The following is a 15,779-nucleotide window of genomic DNA, read 5'->3' on the forward strand; positions in this document are numbered from 1 at the left end:
GGATCAAAATATTGAAAAGCTCATCTGAGTCGCCTTCAGTTATGACCATGCGCCATTAATGGCTACTTTTCGGACTGATCTCTTATTTACATTATTCACATCAGTGTTAGCCTGACATCGCCAGACCAAATCGCTGATAAAACAAATAAAACACATAGCTTTAGCACAGCGCCCGCAGATTTGCCTAGTTCCCAAGCTATGTCAGTGTATTCTGATAGCATTGTTCCAGACCTCTGACCTTATGCAAACTTCATACTGTATGCCCCTAACCTAGAACAAAAATGACCTAAGGACAAACCACAGTCTGGACTGATGCTCATATTCAACAGTTTCCTCGTGTACACTGCTGCAAAGATTGCGTGGTATAAATCCCAACTCTGCTCTGCTTAAATTACAGTACAAGTGCATTCGTATTGACGTTCCCCTTGAGCAAAATCTCTAAACTTGAGGGATGACAAGTAACCGAAAACTCTCGCGGACTTACTTTTGGTTATAAGCCCTGGCTCGGATACAATTTGGCAGAGTAAACCCTTTAAGAGCCAGATAAACAAATGTACCAACACAAAGTTTCCCAAAGTGAAACGTTACACCAAATAAAAGTGACTTTTAGGGGAGATGATGGCACCCCTGCTCTTTCACATTCTTTGGCCCAATTTGCCCTGCGTGACGCTGAGACTCTTTGCGTCATCTTATAAACTGTAACTGCATCTCGGCATGTGAGGAAAACACCCTTTCTTTGGTTACTTATTGTGTGTTGCTCACCTGATGTGAAAGTTTTGGATGTTGACATTCTTGTAGGGCGCGGTCTTCCTCTGGCACCACAACAGGAGGCCCTCTTTGGCAGATGTCTCTGCGGCCCGGAGAGAAGGGATCATTGTGAAGTTGGAAGAAACTCTCAGGCTTTTACTTTGACCAACTCTCCACTAATCCCTGTTTAGTGGTGGATTAAGTGGAGGTGAAGTGAATGGGAAGCATGTGTGCTTGCTCGGGCGTTTCGTGCTCTTGTTGCCAGCGGATACAGAAAGGCGTCTGGTTTATTGTGTTGTCCTAAAACTTGTTAAATTAAATACTTTAGAAGACGCCGCGCTGGAATCTAATGCTGAACTAAATCGAGGCTGATCACTCCTGACATTTAAATTGGATTACATTGTAAGTGCATTATATATGTTAACCAAGGAGAGGACCATAACGCATACATGTCCACCTCCAAAAGAAAAGAGCAGTCTCTGAAACATTCGCAGTCAAATTAACATGCATTAGCTCGAGTCTATATGTGGGGGGGGGGTTAAGCTCGGTGAGACGCGTGACAAAGGTCTTAACGCTGAGACGCTGTGTCAGTGAAAAAGAGTTTTCAGTTGCAAATGAAGACAGAGAGTAGGAGTTCTTTTCAATAAAGTGAATAAACAAGAAGCGTGTGGAAATGTGAAAACACACCAACACACCAACACACACACACACACACACACACACACACACACACACACATAGACAGTACCTTCCACAGAAATGTCTTGGATGGCGAAGCGGAGGATTATGGTCCAGATCATTCCCAGGGTCATCTTGGCGTTGCCGTCTACGATCTCTGAAAGAAGGGAAAAGAAATAACGTTTACATTTCGGGATTTTACACATTTAGCAGCCACTTATAAGGTATATTTCTCACATCTGGCAGACATGCCCAGAGGCACAGATCGGCTGATTTCCAGGTAAAAAGCTGTCCTGATGTCTTGGGTTTAAACTGGGCTGAATGTGGTTGAAAAGTGAAAGCTGGCTGCGGAGGTTCTACAGATTGCAATGCTGGTCCACCACGTTGGTCCAGACGGAAGAACATGAACTAGTGATTGATTGCCATACATTTTGTACAGACATCCTACTAAAAAGATGTATCTATCAAATACTTTAGTTCATGACCAAATACCTGCTAAACTAATGACATTCCCATCGGCCTCAGCTGTAGTTTGTGTTTAGGGATAATTAGCAAGTATTAGCATGCTAACACACTAAACCAGGATGGCGAACATGATAAACATTGTACCTGCTAAGCATCGGCATATTAGCATTGTCATTGTGACCATGTTAGCATACTGACTGAAGCATTTAGCTTGAAGCGCCGCTGTGCCTAAATACAGCCTGAGAGAGCTGCTAGTCAGGTCATTTGTATTCATATAGCTCAAAAGCATACAACATCCTCTATCTTAAGATCCTCAGTTTGGAAGGAAAAACTCCCCCAAAAGGAAGGGAAAAAAGAAGAAACTTTAAGAAGAGCGTGCAACGATGTGTGCTCAGACATCTATTGCACAGCTATTCAAGCTGTAAATTCCTAATCTTGTCAGGTGTTTCAAAAGCATTTTAATAAGTAATTTACTATAAGTTGAAAGGATCTGCATCGCACTGAAATATTCTTTAAATGCTTGAAAACAAAAGCTAAATGTCATGTGTAAGTTCTACCTTGATGTTTTGATGGCTCTTGACCTGAAAGTCAAAGTTGAACTTTTGTCCACATGTACATGTAGACTTACCTTTTAATTTCTAGATGTCCAATATTACAAATCAACAACAAAAGAGTGCAACGGAAAGAAATAATTCCCCGATTCACAAATACGGCAACGTAACGACTTCTGGAAAGCAAAATGTGAAACAACACATTAACCATCTTAAAAAAAAAAAAAAAAAAAAAGATTAGTCAATTAATACTTCTAGAGGGGGAAGTCTGAATGAAGCGTGTGATGATTCAGTTCAATATTTTGAGCCGGGACTTGTTAAGCTGTCAATCAGCTGCAGTGTGGCTGCAGTTAGCAGCAGTGAGTGAACTGCCTCTGTCGGTCTGTGTTGTCGATAATGAAAATCCCAACAGTCACCCTGTTAGCCCGCCTTCAATAATCATTTGTTTCTCCCTCTAATCCAATAAGGCGCGGGGCACGAGCTCCGCCGGCCACTCGACTGTGACGGACAAACTTGGACTGCGCGATGTCAGTCAGATGTCTGTGCGTGTAACGCGGCGTGAAAGACGGATCGGATCGAATTAGGGAGGCGGAAAGCGTCGCACTCAGCTGTTGGGGGGGCTGACACATGCAGATACAGGTTGAGATTAGTCCCAATGAACATGACTGATCAACATGGGGAAGGGAACACAAATCCTGGTAATTCCCTTTGAAACTGCCCCTCCACCTTTGTCCCTCAGCCACTACACCCCCCACCCCCCACCCCCCTCCGATGAGTGGCATGGATCTGACCCTTCAACCAGTCCCATCCCTCCGCCACAGCGAGGGGCGAGCGGGGCTGCAGGGCCGCTCCACCAGGAGGGGATTCCAGGCGGCTAATCTGTCTGGAATGCTGCTCTGGCTTAGGAGCTTTGATACCGGCCTCTGTGGACTGCAAAAATAAATCTCCATCTTATCGAGTAAATTTGGTTCTTTCTGGAGCCAAAAAGTCTTTGTTTTCTTAAAACAGACAATCTGCTAGTAAGATTATATTCATACAGAAAAGTAAATGACAAAACATCACAACACCCTGGTTCCACTGTCTTAGATGTGAATATGTTTTTGTCTTCTATAATAGTAGATCAAATATTTGGGGTTTTTAGACTGCCGGTCAGACAAAACAAGTACTTTTTTTCATTATTTTCAGACATTTTATGGATCAAGTGATTGATTGATTGATTGATTGATTGATTGATTAAGCAAGAACATATCCTGCAGATTAGTCAAGAATGCAAATAACCCTTAGTTGCAGTCCAAAAGTCCTAAAGAGTAGAATTTTGATTGATTCTAGCCCAACAATCAGCCTTACTTTGACTTCATTAGAGTCAAGATTAGAGCTGGGTGTTGTTTCAAAATGTTCAATACTATTGCCAATATGATACCTGAGTTCTCAGTAACGATACTTGATGATGATGATATTTGCTTTAAGATATATAACCGTGTTTATTTTTAATAAACTTAGTTTTTTATTGAACAAAAGAAGCTTAACTTCTCAAATGTTAAATGCTGTCAGAATACAAAGAGTCTAAAATTGGCCAAATTATGATTTTTGATGATTAAATGATCCAAAACAGTAAACAATACTACAATTGGGTGACTTATCTATGACAACTTTTTGCACTTGATCGTTTTTGATACTTGTTGCTATGGTCACACTGACTTTTAGAAAATTGTTGAAACAGGTTGATCTGTATTGGAAACTAATTAGATTAATGAATGCACTGGCAGATTTTGTTTTTACTCTTTTTAAGAAAATAAGACGTTATAGTAGTTTAAAAACCTAATGAAAGACAACAATGACTTGATGAGTTAGAGATTCTTGCAAACCTAGAGTGCAGCACAGAGCAGGCAGGGGGAGAATCATGAGCTAGAATATGTGCAATCATTACCTTATCGATCCACGTTTCAATGGAGATGTAGCAGGATTATGCACTAGTCAGCTGATTTCTTCAGTTACACCTCAGGGGTTATTAAATCATTTTCCTTACAAGGATTTATTTTAACATGTTTGTGTCAGAGAGTGAAAGACACAGATCCCCTGTGTGTAGAGCTGCAACGATTAATTGATTAGTTGTCAACTAGTCTCGCTTTGCCAGACCTTCCTCCACAGAGCTGCGGAGGAGGTCCCAGCATTCTGGGATGGGAGAAAAATGTGCTCTGGTTTATTGGCATTTCTTTGAACCTAAGCGCCAGACGGAGCCACGGTGCCTCGGCAAAATAGCCTCTGGAAGGAACTTGTTTTGGTGGAACGTGTACATTCAAAAGCTGTTTTTGTCGTTCCAACAGAAAACTCAGATTGGACAGATAATCTAGCTAGCTGTCTGGATTTACCCTGCAGAGATCTGATTTACATTTTGTACCATTTTCTGATATTTTATAGACCAAACAACTATTCCATTAATCGAGAAAATGATCGTCAGATTAAACGACTATGAAAAGAATTGTTAGCTGCAGCCCTACCTGTGTGTTTAACATGAATTTGACTTATTTGTTCATATTCTTTAAATGGTCGGTTCACCAAAAATTCCAAAATGACATTTACCCCGAATGCAGTTTTGGTTTTATTTGCTGAAGTTTTAAGATTTGCCTCTGAAATCTCTGTAGCCATCCCAAAACCCTGGGCGTTAACAGGGAGAATTAAAAATGACATTTGCCAAAAAAAGGACTATTTCTTCAGTGGAAATTAGTTCCAGCAGGAATTGTCAACAGTAAAGTTTGTGGATGATCCAGAGTAATTGGGACATTGTTTCTGGAAAGACAAGTTGCTGTTGAGTTTTTCAAATATATCTTCTTTCAGCACTTTTGAGCAACACAGTTAAATGTTTGTTCTCCTCCATTGTATTCTCTCAAAACCTAAAATATCTGCTGCACGGCCAAATACCACGAGGGGTTAGTAGAACAAAATATGTATGTTGAGAGTGACCTGACCCTTTAAGAGCCTTCAGATATTTATGGCTTAGTGGACACAGCTTGTAGTTTCTGTTTGCGACCAGTGTTGGCGAGTACCTAGTTACATGTAACAGTTTTACGTAATCCGTTACAGTTAATGGAAAAACAATGTGTAATTAAATGACCGTAACCTTAAAATGTTCACGATTACATTGGGGGTTACGTCTGAATATTTTCTGTAAAATTCTAGGTTATATGTGGAATAATAATAATTGTGTTGCTTTGCATGTTTGTCATGTGCACAATAGCTTCTTTTGCCACTTCCATCTACAGCTGTTGTTTAGTAAAGTTGAATGATTTCTGATGCTTTCGATTGGTTCTCCTGTTTGAATTTGCAGCGCTGACAGTTCAATTGCCTCTCACGCTGTCTGAGGGTTGCCACTATGGCTACGGAAAGTGATGGTTAACAGTTGAAAACATTCATTAGACATTTTGAAAAGTAATTAAATGTAATAACTTACATTACTTTGATGAAGTAAGTAAAATAGTTACACTACTATAACTTTTAAATTATGGTAACCTATTATATTTCCAAAGTAACCCTCCCAACACTGTTTGCAACACATGTGCAAAGTCTGTCATCTGTGGAAGATGCCAGAGGGGTGTGTGTTGTTGTGAAAGAGGGAGATAGGTAGATAGTGAGAGGAAGCGGAAAAAAAAAAAGAGAGAGAGAGAGAGAGAGAGAGAGAGAGAGAGAGAGAGAGAGAGAGAGAGAGAGAGAGAGTTTACTTGGCTAAAGAGTTGCTTACTCTCCGATGGGAGGAGGCTGGACATCCCCAAGTTATTTGTGCTGAACAATGAGCAGCCTCAGCCCCTGAGGGGATTGCTGATCCTTAAGATCACTCTCAGAAAATGCACTGCGAAGCACAACCTCCAACGGAACTATCCGGAATAAGGATCTCATTAAACTGCACAGCAACCAGCAGCACTGCTATGGTAACGAGAGAGAGAGAGGGCCAGAGACTACATTGTAGGCCTACATAACTATTCACAGAATAACAGGCAGAATAGTAGCTATTGATTTGGCTGATGGCCTACTTAAAATCAATAGGTGACAGTCGGAGATGTAAACAAAGTCAGAGACGGTTACTTAGTGAAGAAATCCCTGACCTTTATCTTCTGGCTGACAGAGATGTGACATCACTCACCCTCTGCTCCGATAGACACCAGCTTCACTCCTTTGCCGGTGATGAAGTCAAGAGCTTTGTTGACGTTGGAGATCTTGTGCACTCTCATCTTGCCTCTCTCGGGTTTGGCCAAGCGTTCGCCTAGATAGGGAAACACGAGATGGCGGGAAGATAGAGGATGATGGGTATGTCTGGCGGTTTCTCAAAGTAATCACATTTAAAATAAATCACACTTTGTTCTGGAACAAAACATAGAATAACAGAGAAATTGCGCCGAGGAGATAAGGTTGCAGAAAATACTGGAGCACAGCTTTCCACAAAACTAGTAAAAGTTTTTCAACCTTACGTGATGTTTCTTATGGTTTTAAAGGGATAGTTTGACATTTTGGGAAATACCTGCTGAGAGTTAGCTTAGAAGATTGAAGGGCTGTCCTGAATACCATTTGTTGTGCTTCGAAAGCTTTGGTACTAATCAATAGCGAATATTCAAAGTTTCTGATCCGGACTCAGCCAGCCAGCGCCACACCTTACCGGAGCGCAGTGGCATTACGCACGGCCGCACTATTTCTACAGTCATTAAATCGCCTGAACGACACCAGACTGGTGCAGTAGAACCACACAGATCCCTACACACCAGACTGCTCGGTTATAACTTAACATTTCCCCGTTCTCGGCTGAGACGGACGGAATAGCGCTGCATAATTTAGCCAGCAGCTAGCGGACATGTAGCTGCTTAATCCAGATTAAAAAAAACACAGTGAATTACAACCTGCATGGACATTTTTTTCAGGGTTCATTTTATTAAATAATTAAAAAAAAAAATCTGAGGATTCAGATATTACATTATTGAAGGAAATAGAAAATAAAACGAATATTCAAATCCTAAAAATTGATAATCGAACACCTACCCAACGAACGAATATCCGGGTTAGTCGAATATAGTCCAGCCCTAGAGGATTGATACCAATCTAAGACATGACAGTGGTATCAATCTTTTCTTCTAACTTTCAGCAAGAAAGCAAAAAAGCACATTTCCCAAAATATATCAAACTATTCCTTTAAGAGCGATCCGAACTCGGCATGTGGCAGCGCTGTCCATGCCAACGGTTGTCCTTCAGGTAATCCTGTTAAGGAAAACGCCGTTTACCTGAGATGACCTCCAGCAGCAGCATGAGTTTCAGTCCGTCCCGGAAGTCCTCCTCGATGTTCTCGATCTGCGTCCCTGCTTTCCTCAGGTGAGAGTTACACCAAGCTGTAAATGTCTACGGAGACGGAGGAGAGGGAGAACACAATCCATCAGTCACAGCACTCAAAGACATATTAGTTACATACTGTGTGTGTGTGTGTGTGTGTCTGCAGCAGCCAGCCGGTCACGATGCTTGCTGGGAAAGCGACCGGAGTCTCTTTTAAGTTTGTTCACACCGCAGTTATTGAATTCACACTATTTTTACAACCTGTTGATAATGGCACCAGTCCAATGCATTAAACCCGGCAAGGCTAACATCATCAGAGGCAGGATTACATTTGGGTTGGTAAACATAAAGGCAGCAGGTCGGTGTGTGAAGAAGTGAGATTCTTTACTACTGGAAGATAAAGGTTTAAGCTTCCCGTGTTGTCACAACATGAAGAGTCTACAGCCTTGATTGCTGCTCTGTGAGGCTGTACTCCCAGCGCTGCTTTGAGCTAAATGCTAAATGCTAGATGTTGGTGTTTATCAGGTACAGTGTTTGCCATGTTTTCCATCTTAGCTTAGCGTGTTAGCATGACAAGATTTGCTAATAAGCCATAAATATAAGTACAGCCGAGGCAGGTATTTGATCATAAAGCAAAGTATTTGGGGCTGCCATGGCTCAGTCCGTAGGGACTTGGCTTGGGAACCGAAGGGACGATGGTTCAAGTAAACACGCTGTAGACCAAGTACGGAGCGTGGACTGGTGCCAGTTCACCTCCTGGGCACTGCCAAGGCCTTGAGCAAGGCACCAAACCCCCAACTGCTCAGGGCGCCTGTCCATGGGCAGCAGTTGCCCCCTCATCTCTCCATTTGTGCATGTATGGGTCCTGAGCATGCGTGTGTATTTCAGGCCTGTCTGTAACTGTAACAACAGAGTGAAAAAATTGAATTTCAGCTTGTGGAAAAGAGGAAAAGTTAATCAAAAGTTATTACAACTCATCCTGAGGCCAACACGAATGTCTGTACAAAGTTGCGTTGCATAGTTGCTGAGATTTTTCACTCAAAACCGCAAATGTCATCCTCGTGGTGGTGCTAGATGAAATGTGAGCGAATTCCTTAAGTCAGTGGGATTCGTCCTCTGAGAGCCACGGAAGTGTGTACATGCCAATCCATCCAATAGAGGACAAGGTATTTTAGCATTGGACCAAAGTGGTGTACCGACTGACCAACAGACCAGCAGATGGCCATCCATAGGGCCATGCTAATAGCTCAAATCTGTGTTCAGTGTGTCTATTAGCGAAACACTAAATCAGTACCAGCTGGGTGAATGTTGTTTTGTAGCTGAACCAGATCTGTTGACTAATACATGCGTTTCCTGTCGGTTTTATTCACAAACTCCCACCCTGTCATGACAACCTTTCCCTGTGCTGCTGTCAAGCTTATGTACTGCACTCTCTCCTTGGAGCCACAGCACACTGGAGCATTGTATACTGTATACAGTAGGTGTAGCAGGCCTTTGGATTCTCTGGCATTGCTGGCATGCAAACATACTAATGGAAAACATCTGGAGCAGGAGCTCAGCCGCCCAACAGGAGCTGGCAATGACGAGTGGACCCGCCATACACCCCGCTGTGAACGCCTCTTTATGAGTTCCCGAGTTAATTACACCCAGCGCCGAAACACCAGGCACCATGTTTCCACCAGAGAGCTGAAGGAGGACCTGCAGGAGCACAGCCAGGCGTTTATGAAAGCCTGCACTGTCTTTTACTGGCCTGCATTCAACTGACGGGGGAACAAAAGCCACTTAAAAGTCACTGGTGAGCTGCTTTGGAGCACTCGTGGAACTTCCGCGATGAGGTCACGCTTAAAAATGGGGTGGCATGAGGTTTACACGGCTATCAATAAACTCGAGAGTCGGGTTTCAGATGTGTGCGAGTTTGCTGCCATGCGGTGGGAGTTTCTACCAATGAAAAAGCCAAGGGATATTGCAGAAGATGTGGAGGGAGACGGGCAGATTATATGGTGCTTTATCTCCAAGGGTAGAACTGACAGAAAAAGACCAGCACTGAAGATTTATGGGCAACCAGCAGACACACGCCCTGAGCCCATGGGATATTCCTCCAAAGCTAGGCATGATTTAAGTCAAGCTTGAACAGGCACTAAGATATTTCAATTAATCCTAATCAATAGACCCTTTAGAGGCTTGCCAAAGATTTTAAACTGTGGAGGCAGGGCTGTGGTGTCAGCAGCTAACGTGAATTCTGCATAATTTAATCAAAGTGTTACGTCACGGTTGTTTCTGGCTCTGCAGGTCCAGGTTCTCACATTGTTGAGGTTTTCTTTTTTTGGTCCAGGATGTCATTTGGAATGTCAGCCTCTGGTCTTTCTCTTCCCTTTTATGGTTGACTTTCCCACCGCTTAACTTAACACAAACACCTTAAAACAATGACAGAAAGGAAACTCAAAGTGCTGTAAGGGAATTTTGCTAATTTCCTCAAATGGCAGCAAGAGGTAACTAAAAATGTTGACCTTTAGTAAGCTGACATCTTGTTAATGTGACATCAGCAAAATGCAAACACTGCCAATGAGACCTCCTAATACCATCATTTCAGATAGAAGGTACAAAGGGGTAATGGGACCGGTGTTTTAAGGAGATAAAATGAGCACATTTTTACTTAAAACTCCTGCTTAGTGCAGCTTTACCAGGACCAGGCATCTGAAAATGTCAAAAGGCTTTGAGTCAGCACTGCAAAGAGCACAGTGGTGAAAACGACTGAAAGTTCACAGAAGGAATGTTAGCTTGTTAAATGTGTTGGACGGAGGGTAAGTTTGTCTGCTCTGGGGCTGGGCGACAGGCCTCCTCCTGAAAGGAATTAGCCGGCCCTCCTGCAGCTCCTCTAACTCTCTGGGTCACTGTGGAGCATGGCAGCAGCACACAGGCTGGCAGCCACCTGCACTGTCACATGACCCACTGGCTGTGTTTCGGTCAACACTCCCAGGGCCTTCAGGTGTTCCGGGGCTCTTGGCAGGTCACGACACAGAGTTACCGGCCCACTGGTTGCAGCGGCTGATCACTGCATGAGCAGACATCACAGATAGGGCTTCAAAGGGAAAACCTTTGGTCAGACTCACAAAATCTATAAATGATGTATTGTACAAAGAAAGTATGAGGAATATATAAAAAAGCAGTGTGCTGTGTGGAAGCCAGTCCTCGATGCTTTCAGAGTTTTGGGTAACCTTTATAGCAGGGGTCACCAACCTTTTTGAAACTGAGAGCTACTTCATGGGTATTGAGTCATACGAAGGGCTACCAGTTTGATACACTCTTCTGAAATAACAAATGTGCTCAGTTTGCCTTTAGTTATATATGATTATTAATGATTAATGATACTTATCATGTTAATGATTTCTCACAATAATTATCAACAATGACTTAACAAGGTGGGAAACAGACAATATCAATATTCAATTTTCATTTTTAGAACAGGCCTGAGGGCTGCTCATGTGGTCCTTGGGGGCTACCTGGTGCCCGTGGGCACCGTGTTGGTGACCCCTGGTTTATAGGATTTGGGGAAGTTTACTCTCCAACAATGCCAGCAAGGTTACCCGAGATAGCATTGCATTTGCCAAACACATTGGTTAGTCCTCATCCTAAAAGCCAATTGGTGCTTTCACTAAATATTTACACAATGATAGTTTTAAATAATAATCATCAGTAATGTGGATTTATTGACTAAGTGGGTAAAGGCAAATAATAGAACAGCTAGAACAGTCTGGTAAGTTCAGAAAATGACATCACTCTACTGTAATGTAGTCTTTAAAACCAGTAAAAGACAACAATTATGCCATATTACGATATCCAAATTTAAGGACGATATCTAGCCTCATTTATCGATATATTGCCTAGCATTATCTGAAGGTTCTCATTATCAACCTTTAAGACATACAATGCTTTTTTTTTTTTTATCGTTGACTGGAGAGGATGCTAACGTTGCCTGGGACATGTAGCCTCAGTCTTTTAGCACATGATCATGTATGTAGCCATGGAGTCCATATTTAGGCCTCTTTGTACAGGCTTCTTCTTTTAAAACAAGTCCTCTGGCAACATTTTAAATTTAGCGTCGTCAACCAACCCATGGAGCTAAAGTTAGCTTAATTAGCAAGCTAGCTATAGCTGGAAAAAATCAGCTAGAAATGAGAAGCTTATGAACAAACTAGTATTACCTGCAGTAGGTAGATAGACGGTGACAGAACCACTAGTGAATTCATTTATACATGACTCTAGTTTGTCTTTGTAACTCAGCACGATGTAATTAATTGTTGTGGTGGCCGACTGAAAGAGCCACCGGAGAAAAAAGCCCCCAGAGAGTTGGGTTGTCATCGGTTGCTATCGCTCCAATGCAACTGCAGCCGTTGGTTTTTACCCTTTGCAGAAGTATTTATATCCAAAGGAGCTGGCAGGAAGAGTAGTATCATCACAAACATGTAGGCCTACCACGAGAGAAGCTTTATCCTCCGATGGTGTTATCAGATAAAGTATATGCACTGATAACCTATGACGATCACTGTATTAAAGTGTTTTTTTATTATGAAATGTGAATTACTTATTTTTGCTCAGCCAGATTTATCTACTTCTACTTCTTCGAATGTGTGACATGCTCCTACAACACCAAAACAAATTCCTTGTATGTGTAAAAAACTTACTTGGTAATAGAGCTTTTCTGATTCTGATTCACCAGTCGGGCATTTCCTCCACTTCCAAGAATGACTTTTGACAAAAGCCAGATCGGTTGGGGAGAACAATATCAACACTAAGAACTAGAGATGATTATCACAAGGATTGGTATCGGGGCCAATCTGGGCACCTTTATATTTTGAATCCAACTGTAGTGGACTGTAGCGTTTCTGTAATTCCAATAACTTCAACGAGCGAGACGTCTCATCTGTAGCGAATCGCCTCACATCTATTTCAGGAGTTCATATCATATCAATAATTTAGGCTAAACCAGGGCCTCCAGTATGGTAATGAAGACGCTTGTGAAAGTGTGTAAGTGGTTATTTCAATGTGTTAGATGCATATTTCAATCACCATTTAAGCAAATGTAATATACAGTATATAAGTATCAGATCGGCATTGGTATTGGAGCTACCTAATATCAAAGGCCAAAAAAAACGTGATCAAGAAATAAGTCACAAGTAACACGTTTTTTTCCAGTTGTCTGGAAGCTGCGTTGCTCTGCAGTTTACTGAGGCTCCTGCTGGTGGAGAAATCTGTCTCTCTGCCAAGTTCACAGTAAATTTCCATCTGTATAATTGTTGAAAGCTGGGTGCAAAATGGCGGGTCTTGTAAGCAATTGCTGTTAAATGTATGGGACGTCCACAGAAACGCTCTGTATCATTGTCTTGGATTATCTATAAAAGGGTAGAACCTAATTATAAACAACGGAGCAACAAAATACACCCAACCATGGTACATTACAAACAGCTGTTTAACAGGGTCTGTGTTAAGTGTTTGGAGAGGCATCATAGCCTTAAGAATTTGCAGTCTACCGACTGTTTGTAGCACACAGTACTTTGCTGTGTACAGTATAGTGTGTGTCGTATGATCCCTGTGCACTCTATGTGTGATCGTGCTGTCCTTGGACAATTTGTGTCAGAGCCGTATGTGCTGTGAATCTCTAAGCTGTTAAAATGTCTGCTCCAGAGTCATGGAGACCAATTCCTGCTCATCAACAACGTGCCAGTGAAAAAATCATTCGCATTGCTGTGACTTAAACACAGCCTGTTTCAGTTTCAGTACAGCATGTCGTGTGACGGAGCAAAGTGAAAGCACGGCTGACTGACTGTCTGTCTGCGGGAGGAACTGGAGGGTCGTAAATTATGAGAGCCCCCTCTCTCTCTCTCTCTCTCTCTCTCTCTCTCTCTCTCTCTCGTCTCAGCCTCCCAGAACTGAGGCGGGTTGTAAAAACAACAGGGGTCAAGAGCCGGGGGGGGGGGGAATCTGCTCTGCATCAATTTCAGGGAAAGTTGCCAGTCAGCGTCATTATGGCAGCATTTTTCCCATGGCAACCACTGAACGCATAGCTCAGCAAACAACATACCTGAAGAGTCAACTAGTGTGGTTTTTTTTAGCCTTTTTCTAGACAGATATAAAAATATAGTTTTATAGTTACACTTGAATATTTTATTATTATTTTCTTGCAGAGAGTTGGATGAGGAGATTGATACCACTCTCATGTCTGTATGCTAAATATCAAGTTAGAGCCAGTAGCCAGTTAGCTGAGTTTATAATCTGGCCAATAGAATTAGACTTTCACACTTCGGCTTTTGTACAGATTTAACAAACGAGATATAACATGTTCATTTGTGATATTTACAGGTGTTGGTAGGTTGATTTTGTTAGCTTTGACAGAGCCAGGCTAGCTGTCCCCCCCCGTCTCCAGCCTAGTACTAAGCTTAGCAGCTTTCTGTGAACAACTATCATGCATCAAAATTCGCTCTTAACTTTGGAAATAGTTTTGCAAGATAACTACAATTCGAGGTCCACTTACTAGCATTTTCTGAAGATTGGTTCATTAGTACAGCATTAACATGAACGCTTGTACGTTCGTGATGAAGACCTGTGCAGACAGGGTGATTAGGATGAAAGCTCTGGGAAAAGCTAGCACGCAGACCTATCGTTTTGGCAAACTAGATTATACTGAACGTCAAATCTGAATTTCAATACTTATGAAGGCAAAATGGATGAGAAGTACTAATAGAGCTATGGATTAACAGTGACTAAGCTTATATGTCCGTGACATCTTTTGTATACGGTATATATTATATTTTTATTATACATCTTTGGTTTAAGATTTTTTTTTTTTTTTAAATAGAGTGCCTTTCCTGAGTGCCAAGATACAGATGGAAATAAATTTGAGCTTGATGTCAACAGATCCTAGCCTCGTGAGACCGTCCTGATCTGGCGAGCTCCAGTTTTCCACTCGCAGATCCGTCTGGCATCTTGAGATAGAGAAAATTTGGAGCCGTTCACCAAACGACCGGGCCAATCAGCGTTGGTTTTGAGGCGGGTTTAGGTGGTGATAGACAGATGGTTTATCCAATCAGCTAACCAGTATTTTCAGACAGCGGTAGCCCTAATTCTGTAGCTGCTCGCTAATGCTTTTTTCTCTTGGATCCTTCTTTTTGGAATATGGACCGGGAACCTGAAAGGGTGCCTTTTATTTTATTTACCGACATGTTGCTTGCTTACAGGAGCTAACGAGCTATGCTTTGCCTGCAGCAGCAGGGGCTTCTGGTTGTATTTTCATACGCTTTGTTGATCTGATTGGTTGATTTGGCCCGTCTATCACCAACATAGGTGATAGACAGATGGTTTATCCAATCAGCTAACCAGTATTTTCGCCCCTTCCCAAAAGTTCTCCAACGGAAAGTTCCCAGATGGATATGCCGAGCAATGCGAAGCAGTCCATCTGGCGGAGTCAGGTTAAACAGATCCATCGTTATGACACGTGAATGCAAGACACATTTAAAAAAGAAAAAAACAAATGTTTGCTTAGTTTTCTGATTATGAACTATTCGAGTAATCAACCATTTGCTGTTAGCGCAAATAACTACATAAACCGTCTTTAACCATCACAAAAGAGCTTTACCTTTCTCTACCTGTACTGACCCACATAATCTAAATACAATCTGATGATAAAAAAAACAGCGTCATGACAAAAAGAAAAGCCTTAAACCCATCATGTATAGTATTCCTATTTTAAAACTCACTCTCTCCTCGCTCCTGTTCCTTTCCCCACCTCTCTCCCAGCTCCCAGCCTCCCCCCCTCGTCCACTCCCCACTCCATTAATCAACCTCAGTTAGGAAAATATTTCCTGCGTCTCTGCCAGGTCCATATTAGTACAATCCTTTTACTCAAACAAGCCAGCTCATGAGTGCGAGCCCCTGCCATATCCGAACACACGGGCGGGCAGACAAGTCTAGAAGAGCGAGAGGAAAGGCAGATAGTGCTGGCAGAGCGTCTGACACAGGAAGGCGCTTTTCAACACT

General features: G+C 42.2%; 1 protein-coding gene across 5 annotated transcripts in view; it reads right to left on the bottom strand.

Annotated features, from left to right (window-relative positions):
* Positions 1-15,779, bottom strand: part of actn1 (actinin, alpha 1) — a 69,653-nt gene that overhangs the window by 31,650 nt on the left and 22,224 nt on the right. For all 5 annotated transcript variants that reach the window (XM_039786479.1, XM_039786478.1, XM_039786482.1 and 2 more), the window contains exons 2-5: positions 7,703-7,817; positions 6,577-6,696; positions 1,496-1,582; positions 763-850 (exon numbers count right to left, since the gene is read on the bottom strand). In XM_039786479.1, coding sequence (XP_039642413.1) covers positions 763-850; positions 1,496-1,582; positions 6,577-6,696; positions 7,703-7,817 — 410 coding nt within the window. The remainder of the gene's footprint in view (positions 1-762; positions 851-1,495; positions 1,583-6,576; positions 6,697-7,702; positions 7,818-15,779) is intronic.

The sequence above is a fragment of the Perca fluviatilis genome, chromosome 20 (genome assembly GCF_010015445.1).
Source record: "Perca fluviatilis chromosome 20, GENO_Pfluv_1.0, whole genome shotgun sequence".
NCBI classification, from domain to species: domain Eukaryota; kingdom Metazoa; phylum Chordata; class Actinopteri; order Perciformes; family Percidae; genus Perca; species Perca fluviatilis.